The 11,902-nt window shown below is 34.6% G+C and overlaps 2 protein-coding genes across 2 annotated transcripts; one reads left to right on the forward strand and one right to left on the reverse strand.

Annotated features, from left to right (window-relative positions):
* Nucleotides 1–2,968: 2,968 nt before the first annotated feature.
* On the reverse strand, nucleotides 2,969–4,832 carry LOC113353268 (codeine O-demethylase-like). Its single transcript, XM_026596921.1, has 3 exons — nucleotides 4,318–4,832; nucleotides 3,723–4,047; nucleotides 2,969–3,608 (listed from the first exon to the last, which is right to left on the reverse strand). Exons 1-3 carry the CDS (start codon nucleotides 4,830–4,832, stop codon nucleotides 3,339–3,341), a joined length of 1,110 nt encoding a protein of 369 aa, XP_026452706.1. The 3' UTR covers nucleotides 2,969–3,338.
* Nucleotides 4,833–9,733: 4,901 nt separating this feature from the next.
* On the forward strand, nucleotides 9,734–11,608 carry LOC113351005 (protein DETOXIFICATION 33-like). The gene is made up of 5 exons (XM_026595089.1): nucleotides 9,734–10,003; nucleotides 10,164–10,699; nucleotides 10,910–10,996; nucleotides 11,127–11,183; nucleotides 11,290–11,608. The coding sequence occupies exons 1-5, from the start codon at nucleotides 9,734–9,736 to the stop codon at nucleotides 11,606–11,608; spliced, it is 1,269 nt and encodes a 422-aa protein (XP_026450874.1).
* Nucleotides 11,609–11,902: the final 294 nt, after the last annotated feature.

The following is an 11,902-nucleotide window of genomic DNA, read 5'->3' on the forward strand; positions in this document are numbered from 1 at the left end:
AGCAACATCAGCGAGATTATACTTGGAGATAGGAATGTAATTCTCAGCACAGATCTTCCTTATTGCATCATCACGGACGCGAATAACATCCTTGCTATTATTGGAAATGGTAACAACAAACTGTCTCTTCAACCTGCAATATTTAGAATCGAGAGCGATAAGCTTCTCCTCAATGCCCTCATGAGAGGCAACCTTTGCTTCCATCTCCTTAATTTGACTTCGAAGTTCTTTTTCAACCACTGCGAAGAAAAATAAGAAGGTTAGTGTCATTTACAAAAAATAGATCAAGGGGTAACAAATGGAAAGTCATAATAAACGATCTTCTTTATTGGAAATAATATCTTTAATCAAAGTAGAGCGATCCGATCCAAGGCTAACAGTCACAGGTAAGTCATTTCTAGCATTATCCAACACTCTAGCATCCCAGTCAAATTCAGCATCATTTTCTATGAGAAGTCGAGAACGGATCATATTTTCTCGTTCAACAAGTGCGTCTCTCTCGCTTAAATCTCTATCTCGTTCCATTTGAACTTAAAGGACGGTCTCTTGGAATTTCTATAAAGCTTTCGCACCACTAAGAGCGACTTGATCTTTCTGATTGATAAGAGTACTAATCTTGGATTGCAAAGTTTTATTTATCTCTTTTGAGTCTAAAAAACGATGCCTAAATCCATTACCATAAGATAAGGCACTTCTATGATGAATATTGAGGGATTGGTATTTCGCCTTTAGTTCCTCCAATGAAAGGGTTTTTAACTTGTTATCAGCGAAGTTGTTTAAAGAATCATTAAGATACTCAAGAAAAATATCACCATCAATAGGATGAGGAAGAGAGCGAAATAAAGAAGTCACCTCATCAGTAAGGCCGTAAATCTCTGTAGGAATAGATAATTACAATGGGAGCAAAAGACATAAATAAACAGGTTGACACAAAGAGTAAAGGATTACGCACCAATTAATTGATCATTCCTTTTTTGAAGATCGGAAATCTTGTTTGTACAAGAAGAAATATTAGATTCAAGTTGATGGTTTCTCTTGCGAAGATCAGTAACATCATTCTCATGAATGGAAGCTTGGGACTTAAGTTCATTATTTTTTGCTGAAAACCTGCGAAGCCTCCTTTCATAGTCTGAAGAGACAACATATAATGAGCGAGCCACCTGCGAGGTTATTAAATAAATGTGAGAAAATTTCGCATGACACAACTCTAAAGAAAGTGCGAAGGTATAATAAATCACCATAGAAGCAAGCGAAAATTGAAAGCTGAGGATCAAAACTGAGGGAGCTCCGCGAAGAGAATCATCATCCAAAGTAGGAGCATGTATTATCTTCGCGGGAGTCTTACATGTGTGAGCCAATGAATTATCTCCAACTGCTGTCATGGAGTCGGAAAATGTACTAGATATCTGATCCATTGCATATTTAATAGAGGGATCTTCACCAAGAATACTGTCATCATCATTGTCGGACTGAGAAATTGAAGAAGAAGAGGAAGGTGCTTTCCGCTTCTTAGAATAATTCTTGGAAGAGGATTTGGAAGCAGTCTTTTTACTGAGAATTATACCTTTTCCTTTCACGCTTACACTTACAATCTCCTCCTACACAAATAATGGAAGACAAGAAACAGAGACAACAATATTGTTAAAATTAAACAACTTTGACTAAAATCAATCTTTCATTTTCTATCATTTTTAGGTATATATAAAAAACAGGAACAGTGATATAATAAAGTGAAGGCTGGGAAAAAATAAATGTGGAATGAATACCAAAAAAGAATTGAGCAGTCCCGGTTGCAAAGCCAGAATTGAGGTGAACGTCTCAAGCTCTTAACTCTCGGAACAGCGAAATTTTTTGTTTAGTACTCTACAATTGAAAAAAACGATGACGAAAAAGAAAATTTTTATATGCATAGTGTACTAATCTATATACATTAGGAAACCGACCACGTTACGAAATAAAAAAAAAAGAATTATATCTAAAGGCCTAAACAAATAAATTACGAACTCAAAAGAAAAACTTAACTGAATTTCATACACGGTTGGTTTAAAAATTACAAACTCAAAAGGAAAACTTAACTGAATTTTATGAAAGTCCAAATCCAATTCGGAAGTCGAGTACCTACTATATTAGGACTCTTTTTTCCAATGCCCAGTGCATAAGAAGGGCCCAAATCTACTTCTATTTATATGTCTTTCGATTTTGTTGTCTCAGACGTGAAAGTGTTTTTGAGTAAAACTTATTAGTTTGGTTGATCAACTGTTCTGTGCTACTGCAGAACCACTAGGAATTTCACCCACAATAATAGCAAAGACAAAAGGAATGTTAATTGGACTCCACCAGGCTTGTGTAAGGGATATCACATCTCTAATTATTCTATGTCCCTAGTTTGTTACCCCAACAAATACCAAACTGGGGTTATTCCACATCTACAGAGGATGAGACCACAAATACCTTAAATTTATTCCGGTATCATAATAATACTGTTGTAAAGTCACTGAATGATGATACCAGTGACCTGAGTTCGAAACTCGTCAGCACCAAATTTTTATCGACCAAAAAAAAATGCCTTAAATTTTGAGTAGATAATGTTGAAAGGCCCACCCAAATCAACTTGGGATGCCTTAACAATCAATATGCACCCGAATTTTCTTAATTATTATGTAATCCAGGACCAATTTGGCCAGACCTTTCAACGTGTACTAATAATTCAGGTCAATTTTGGCCAGACCTTTCAACGTGTAGTAATAATCCAGGACCAATTTCGGCCAGATCTTTCAACGTGTACTAATAATTCAGGACAATTTTGACCAGACCTTTCAACGTGTACTAATAATCCAGGACCAATTTGGCGAGACCTTTCAACGTGTACTAAATCTTGTTTAAGTTTAATAAAAAGTAGTTTGGTTTCGAGAAAATATCATTTCAAGATACACACAAGATGAGCAAATAACTTCATTTATTTACCTTATGTAACATTTTCAAAAGAAAAGAAATCTTCTGTCAATGATTTCTCATACTTCCAATGACAGTATTCCTAATCTTCTAAACTTCTCTCTTTTTTTTTTCTTTTTTTTTTTCTGGAAATGGTGAAAATAGCTTCATAAGGTGCCGAGGAGGCACATAGTACATGACTGATAAAGTAAAAATCTTCACAGTTGCAAATATTATAAAACTCCCAAAATAAACAAAGGAACAAACATACAGACCTAGGCTTGAAGAGCCTTATTCGTAAAGTTCTTGTTTCCAACAACACACTAAAACTAGATCATCCAAACACTGACCCTTCAGTTCTGTAACGAAACTTATTTCACTTAAGGTACGTATATCTGTCGCAAGAATCATGAGGTGTTATTGTCTTCATGATCTTCTCCTACCCTCATGGAGTCTAGGAATGATTTTCCGTCGAGTTTACGAGAAAGGAATTCCTTCACATAATCCTGATACCCAACTGTTTTGAACAAAACAGGTTTCTCTGTTGTGATCAAGCCATGTATCGGACCTATCTCTGTTTGTTTCGGGATATGAAATGTTGCAACTGAGAGCCTCTCCTTTGATGATTTTATTGTTGCTCGGTGCTCCACGCTACGATAAATCCCATTAGTCATTATCTGTCAAAAGGAAGCAAGAAGAATTAACAGTCAAAACCCATACCTGGGATATAGATGACAAGAATTCTATAGATGCCTAGACTGGGATAATTTGATTTTGTTAAATCATTTTACCTCTAAGATGTCTCCAATGTTCACTACAAATGCATTAGGTAGAGGTTTAATGGGAACCCATGTTTCTTCCTTTTTAATTTGCAATCCATCCACTTCGTTCAGTTGAAGAACGATTGTTGAACCGCCAGGATCCGAGTGTGTTGTTAAGCGGATAACGTGCTCGGATTGAGGACAAGGAGGATAATAATTCATCCTCATTGATTGTTTCACTTCTTCAAACCACTCTGCCATGACGTTAGTATTTATTTGCAGAGCCTTCTCCATAGACTTAATGAGAGTCAAGCTAAGTTTACTCAACTCCAATGAGTATGATTCAATTGTCTCCCTGCATGAAGAGATGAACTAGCCAGTTAGAGAAGCATAAACATGCGACCTCAAAGTATTAATCTTTTAACCTATGCTTGAATGGTGCATGGTACTAGATATATATATATATACCACATACTTCACAGGAGAGACCATCACAACTGATGCCATCCCTCAGCTTCCTATTGTCTAGTAGCTCTGTATAAATTTTATGTCGAAATGGACAAAAAAGATACATAAATCCTAATAAAATCATATATCCTGAAAGTAAAAGGGACAAAGAAGTAACCTCAGAGGTATAGGGAGATTGGGAAACAGCCAAAGCTTTCTCATATGTTGGGGTAGAGTGCGAATGAAAAACATATCTCCCCAATCAAGCTTTTGGTCTTCTGAATGAACAAAGGCTTGTCCAAATCCTTCGAAATCTCCTTCCTCCTGCCAAAATTTCTTTTTCTCATCCATTGGGAGATTGAAGAAACCTTGAATTTCTGACTTCACTTTCTCCACCAATAAAATGTCAACTCCATGATTTACCACCTGAAAGAAACCCCAGTCTTTGCAAGCAGAGTGAAGCCTCTCCAATTCCAAGTCTCCAATGTTGGTCTCTGGTGACACTAATTTTTGCAAATCAATAACAGGTACTGTTTGATCGATCAAAGATACACTAGAGAGGTTAGTGCTCAATGAGTCCTGATCAGTGCGTATGTATCGAGCTGGGACTTCTGCAAGCGGTTGTTTGGCAAATTCCTGTACACTAGGTACAGACAAAAAACAACCTAGCGTTAGTGGTTTTGGTGTCTTCATGAATTTCAAATGTAGTTTGCTATTCCGTTTGAGGAACCTCTTTATATCAGAATATGAACTTAGCCACACTCTACTGCGTTTTCTATATTTTTGTTGCACTACGATTCCACAGACTTTTTGATTACTATTTTTTTTAGGACACCCACGGACATTTTGATTTACTACTCCGTCCATCCAAGATTAATTGAGCTATTTATAATTTGCATAAATTTTAAGGCAAGGAGGAAAGTAAAACTTGGAAATTATTTATCTCCTAAACTGTATCACGGTTTTTCATAAACTTTATACCGTTGGAAAGCTTTTTAAAACACCTATATAACGAGTATAAACATGCCTATCAAATTAAACATATTTCTTCTAAAACCAAATAGCTCAATTAAATTTGGACGGAGGGAGTATTTTTTAAGACAAAAAATACGATTCGTATTATTAAGAAATGGATTGTTTTTTTTTTGTTTACGACAAGTTGATCGGAAGCAGATACTAGGCTCCGACCCCCTAGAATGAGAAAATAACTTCTGTCAGCAACTAGTCTTTGATACATTCCTATTATTTTTGTTTATTTTTGATTTACTCTCTGTGTAATAGAATGAAAAAAGTAATTTCTTTCAACAACTAGTCAACGAAGACATTTAGTTGTTGCACTACGTTATCGTGGCCTTACTTGGTAAAATTTATGATTATCTATTTATGATTATAGATAACCGTAAATAGATAAATGATTTTAGTATAATCATTTTTATAATAAATTTTCATAAATGCCTTTCTTAAATAATTGATTATTTTGGGAAAATGTTCTCAAAAAGGAGAGGAAAAACAATCATCTAGGATTTCTTTCCATGTTCCCTATTGTTTTTTTAGCTCTGTCTTGATAGTTTAGAGAAAATAAAAAAAAAAAACCAACCCAATTTTATTACAAAAAATAAATGATAATAATAATTTTTAAAAACAACTTTCTTTTTGTTTCTGAAAATAATGGATTTTTTAATTATGATTAAAATAATCAATTACTCCCTCCGTCCCACTCCTAAGTGACCTATTTGATTTTAGATTTTGTCCCAATGATAAGTGACCTATATCACTAAACAATGAGATATTCCGGAATTATCCTTTTAGTTAATTATAAATAATATATGAAATATGTATAATTTGATAGGCATGTTTATATTCGTTACGTAGGTGTTTTAAAATGCTTTTCAATTGTATGAAATTTGCGAACATCCGTGGAGTATTTTGAGAGATAAACCATTTTTAAATTTCACTAGTTATTATTCATAAGGGTATAATTGTAAAAAATGATTAAAAATACTATTTTCCTTGCTTGCCTTAAAAATTGTGCAAATTTTAAATAGGTCACTTAGGAGTGGGACGGAGGGAGTATTATAATGATTACCAAACACATATATAATCCATTATGTGCTATATAATGGATTATGGCTGATAATTTTCAGGGTGGCCATAGAAGTTATAAAGAAAACAGCAGAGTCATCATGCAAAATTTGTTTTTTTCCATGTTATATAAGCTGACAATAAGTTTAGTGTTTTCTTTACAAAATCATGCATGGTTCACCGAAAACTGTTGTTTAGCATCCATTAAACAGACGTTACTACAACTTAGAAGTTTAATGGTTTTGAGTAAGTGAGAAAGACTTGAATGCCAGAATTTCTGTTAACAATTCCTAAGCATTGGAGTATTCATAGAAACGTATCCAATGTTTTTTTTTTTTTTTGCTTCCATCTCGTTAAGTCGTAAAAGAGTATACCAAAATTCATATAATACAAAATATTCTAAACAATACATCGGTAAACTTAACTAAAATATTTTTGTTGATAGCTAAATTTTTTTTGAAGGAAAAAAGAGGAAGAACCTCTTTAGATTATATTAATTGGAAGCCATGAACAGGCTAATTCAAGTATATCGAATAGATACAACAAAAAAGTATAAAAGCAAAATATTACAACAACATAAGTACATAATTGTTGATCACATAAGTAATCGATGTAATCAGAGGAATGGTGTTTTGATTCTGCATCCACCATTTGGAAAATTCTTCTTCTTGATTAAGAGAAAATCCTTTGTAAAAAGGATAATTTGCACTAAACATCATTATCATAACCAATTCCAATAGCCATTGATCTTGTTTGATTGAATCTTGATTATCGTCACACCGAAATTGATTGTCTTCGAAGATATATCGAATATATCATCGGGTTCCAATTGAAATGTCCGAAGGCTATAGGAAATCGCACTAATGGCGAATACTATATGACATAGAACAACCATTAGATATCAACAGACAACAGTAAAACTAAAAAAATTAAACAAGCCCTAAAACCTAAATAACAAATAATGTGATTTTTTGATTGAAAACATTAAAAACTAATTACACAAATCCAAATCTACCCGGCAAATCTGATATCTCAGATAAATCCGAGCAAATCTAGATTTGGAGATGGAGAGCATGGATTCTTAACAAACTAACAAACTTTCTCCCTCTCCAAACACACTTTCTCTCCAAACACCATATGAAACCTAAAAACCCTAGCCGTTTTGAGATTTTTTCTTCTCAGATTTGCTCATTTGGAGCGGATCTGAGTTGAAAAAATCTCAACCATCTTCTTACTCGTACTTAATTTTTCCCTTGATTTGTTAGAATCTTCTTTTTTATGTTCTTTGGGTTCGGATCTGACTTTTTAGATTCAAATCAAAGTGGTTTGTTGGTTTATCTAGTGATTTAAGTTTACCCAATAGTTGTTAGACTTGGGTTTCCGATTTTTTTTGCTTTGATTGGAACTTGGGTTTCTGATTTCTTCAGGTTATCCCTGTTCTTTTTTTTTTTTCCGGTTCAGGCTATTTAGTTTAATCTTTCTTTTTTCTCTTCTAATCTTGGGTTTGGCTGATTTGAAAAGTCTATTTTTCTGCAGAGTTTCAAATTTTTGCAAGTATTTGTTGTTTAAAGTGATTCTTCCTGACTAGGGTTGAAATTCTCATCAAGTTCTTGTGAAGTCCTTGTTGAGTTATCAAAATCAGTAGCACATGTACCTTACAAAAAAGATTGATTCAACTGTTTCAAAACCAATAGCAACAACAACAAAGTCTCTTCAACAACATCTTTAGGCTCTATGACTCAAGTTCCAGTTCTCACTCCTTCAACAACAACAACAGTTCCAAAGACTCAGAAAAGAACAATTACAAAGACATCAAACACACCAAGACCGATTTCGAAGAAGATCCTAACCGTTCCAGACCGATTCAGCAAAATAATTACTCATTATACATGTTACTTGTGTTACTGCTACTATGAAAAATCACTGATAAAAGGATGGATCTATGGATTTTATTATACCTTTGTCACTTGTGTTACTGTGATTTTGAGAAAAACCCTGAGAAATGGTTGGATCTTTGGATCATAACATCTATACAGTTTGTAGAGGTGATATATGGTTTGGATGACTTAATCTTGCTCCAACCAAGACCATTTAAACTTATCCTGTTACTTTTTATACTTTGGAATTGGTTAGGAATGGTAGGAATCAATTCTCAGATTTGGGATTGGGACCAGTGACAGACCTACCCCTGGGCTAAAGGGGGCTAAAGCCCGGGTGGTCTTGCTAGTCCACAAGCCTAATTTTTTTTTTTTTTTACGCGACCAAGCTTTTAGCCCAGGCCTTAAAAGAAAATTTATACTTCCTGGATCCGTCCCTGATTGGGACTATGATGTAAACAGGTGCAATTGTTCTTACTGTCTGTTAATTTTTTTTGAATATGTTGTAGCAGATGGACACCGAGTTGGTCATTAAACACTTCTGATTTGAAATCAACTAATGAATATCAATGTATTTGAGGCTTTCCTCTTTTCCTAAAAAAAAACTATAACTTCCATTGATCGACACTTAGATGATGAGTCAGCCATATAATAGCCGACATCTACAACAGGTTCTTAATTAAGGTTCGCACATGTCAAGTAAGTAAAGAGGAGGGTAGGTACGTGTAGTTGCAGGAAATCCTGCAACCATACTTGTATAACTATCTGAGCAATGTACTAAGAAATCATGGTGAAAATCATATATTTACTCATTCAAATCTTAAATTTGATACAAGATAATACAAAGGTTTTATTTGATCTCCCAATAAACTTTCTCTCTCCTAATTTCTTATCTAACACATTCACTGAGATCTCTCTATTACATGATAATCTTTCCCTTTATATAGGGTACTAAATAGTGGATGACAACTAATAGATCCTTTATTTTCGGAATCGTCGTGTGATACAATCGCTCATGTTCATTCCTTCATCTTCGCACACTTTATACTTCGCACAGATCTTCACACTTTATTCATGACTATGCTGACATCATCAAATACGTCATCTCCATTTTACTATGTGCGATGATCTTCGCTCATATTACATGACCATTACTTTGCATACATAATGAATGTGCTATATTTCACTCCTACAATAGGCATACTTTCCATGCTCCAATTATGTAACAACTCAATGGTTTTGTATTTTAGGTGATACAGTGTCCTGACATAAACGATCAGGATTCGATTTTCTGCGGATATTTTCTGATTTTTGTATTTATTGGGATTTTGCAAAACAGATTGGTGATTCAAATATCATTTCCTGACATTTTTGATTTCCCAAACCAAAAAAAAAACCGGAAAAACACGTGAAAATGCATATATGATTGGGTGTGAATCGCATCCGATGCTTCAAAACGCTAATTTTATTTTTAATCAGAAAACACAGCGTTAGATTTGTATCTATATTTATATTATAGGACACAATGACACGTGATAAGACAGTGTAGTAGACCTTCTCTTTCTACTTTCTCTGTCAAATAAATACAAACTTGGTTGTAAGCCATAGGGAGATACAGCCGTACAGATATCTGCCATGGTTGATTCAACTTCAAACTTCTCAGTTCCTCATCATCTAGCAAACAAAAACAGAAATGGTTCTTGTGAAGTATCATCCTTGTGTAGAAAAGTTTGGGAAGAAAATAAGATGGTGTGGTGCATAGCAGGACCATGCATTTTAACTGCGATATTTCAATTCTCTCTTGGTTTCATTACTCAAACATGGGTTGGTCATGTTGGTACCCTTCAACTTGCTGCTTTTGCACTCCAGAACTTGGTCGTTTCTGGCCTCACCTACGGCATCATGGTACTCTTTCTATCTATCTCTGTATCTATCTATCACTCTCTCCAATCTCTCTTTCTATCTCTCTCCCTATGGCATTTTTTTTTTTGATCCATGAAGAATCTGGTTCTCTCTCGTAACATTTTTTTTATCGATAAAAAAATTACATGTTTTGTTTTTTCAGTTGGGTATGGGAAGTGCATTAGAAACGTTATGCGGCCAAGCATTTGGAGCAGGAAAACCAACAATGCTAGGGATATACTTACAAAGATCATGGGTGATACTTCTTGGAACAGCATTACCATTAACACTAATCTCAGTATTTGCAAGACATATTCTATTAATTTTAGGCCAGAAAAAAGAGACGGCAGTATTAGCTGGTAGATATTCTATATGGATGATACCGCAAATATATATGTATGCGTTAAATTTTCCGATGCAAAAATTTTTACAAGCCCAGACCAAAGTAATTCCATTAGCTTGGATGTCATTTGGAATTTTACTCATTCATGTTCCATTAAGTTGGTTTTGTGTTACGAGATGGGGTTTATTTGGAGCAGCAGTTTCTATGAATATTTCATGGGTCTTGGTTGTCATTCTGCAATATGCTTATATTGTCTCTGGAAGTTGCAAGGATTCTTGGAGTGGTTTCTCATGGTTGGCTTTCACTGAATTGCCTGATTTTCTTTGGTTATCTCTGTCTTCAGCAGTCATGCTTTGGTTAGTATTCTCCGTCTCTAGTTTGTGATCAGAAACTCATTTTGCTTGAATTTTGTTCAAAATACAATCTTTTGGTTCACGATTAGCAATTTAGAACGTCCAACTTTTATTGTTTGGTTGTTTTGATCAAGTAGTTTCAAGGGAGAGCCCAAATTAAAAACCGTTGCACATTTGTATTAATTCTGATCAAAGTGGGTTTTGTTATTACAGCTTGGAGTATTGGTCATTTATGATTCTAATTGTATTTGCCGGAGTACTAAAAAATGCTGAAGTTACAGTTGATGCGGCTTCTATCTGGTATGTATTCTAATGGATGGTAAATATAACAAGTGAAATGGAGTGGTAAAGAACATTGTAGTGTTTGGATCTTCACTGTTCGATTAGTAGATAAGATCTTATTGAATGTTTTCCTTATTCTCGTTTGTAGTATGAATGTCGAAGGATGGATATTTATGGTACCACTTGGTTATATTGCTGCCGTCAGGTATTGGTTATCAGCTAGAACTTTATTGATAGAGTACGACTTCATACTTTCAGTTGATATATCTATCTGGGTTTAGTGTTACTCATTTCTTTTGTATCATTTTCAGCGTTAGAGTCTCGAATGAACTGGGAGCAGGAAATGCAGCAGCTGCAAAATTCTCTGTTTGGGTTACAGCCTTAATTTCTCTAGTCACCCAGACTGCTTTTGCTATCCTAATCTGGACAACGAGAAATGATTTCTCAAAACTCTTTACAGATGACAAGATTGTTATGAAAGAAGTTAGTAATTTAGTCGTGTATTTATGCATCTCGATCATCCTCTGTGGCATCCAACCCGTTTTAACAGGTTCGTATTTTCGAATTCTGAAACAAGTTGAACACAATGATGAATGTGGTAAAGCCGATTATAAAATATGTACTATATAACACTCGAATGTATTTTAATTAACAGGTATGGCCATTGGAGTTGGTTGGCAAGCTCAAATAGCCTACGTAAACATCGCAACCTACTATCTCATTGGGATGCCCATCGGAATCTGTTTGGCATTCAGATTAGATTGGGGACTAGAGGTAAGCTCATCTTTGGACGGTCAAACTAAAATCTTTATGTGTTTTTTCTTAAGATGCTAGCATTGTATTTTCAAGTTGATATTCATTTGGTGTAATTTATACGAATGAAGGGACTTTGGGTTGGAGCACAAATAGGGATGGGTCTTCAAA

This window comes from Papaver somniferum, chromosome 2 (genome assembly GCF_003573695.1).
Source record: "Papaver somniferum cultivar HN1 chromosome 2, ASM357369v1, whole genome shotgun sequence".
In the NCBI taxonomy this organism is placed as follows: domain Eukaryota; kingdom Viridiplantae; phylum Streptophyta; class Magnoliopsida; order Ranunculales; family Papaveraceae; genus Papaver; species Papaver somniferum.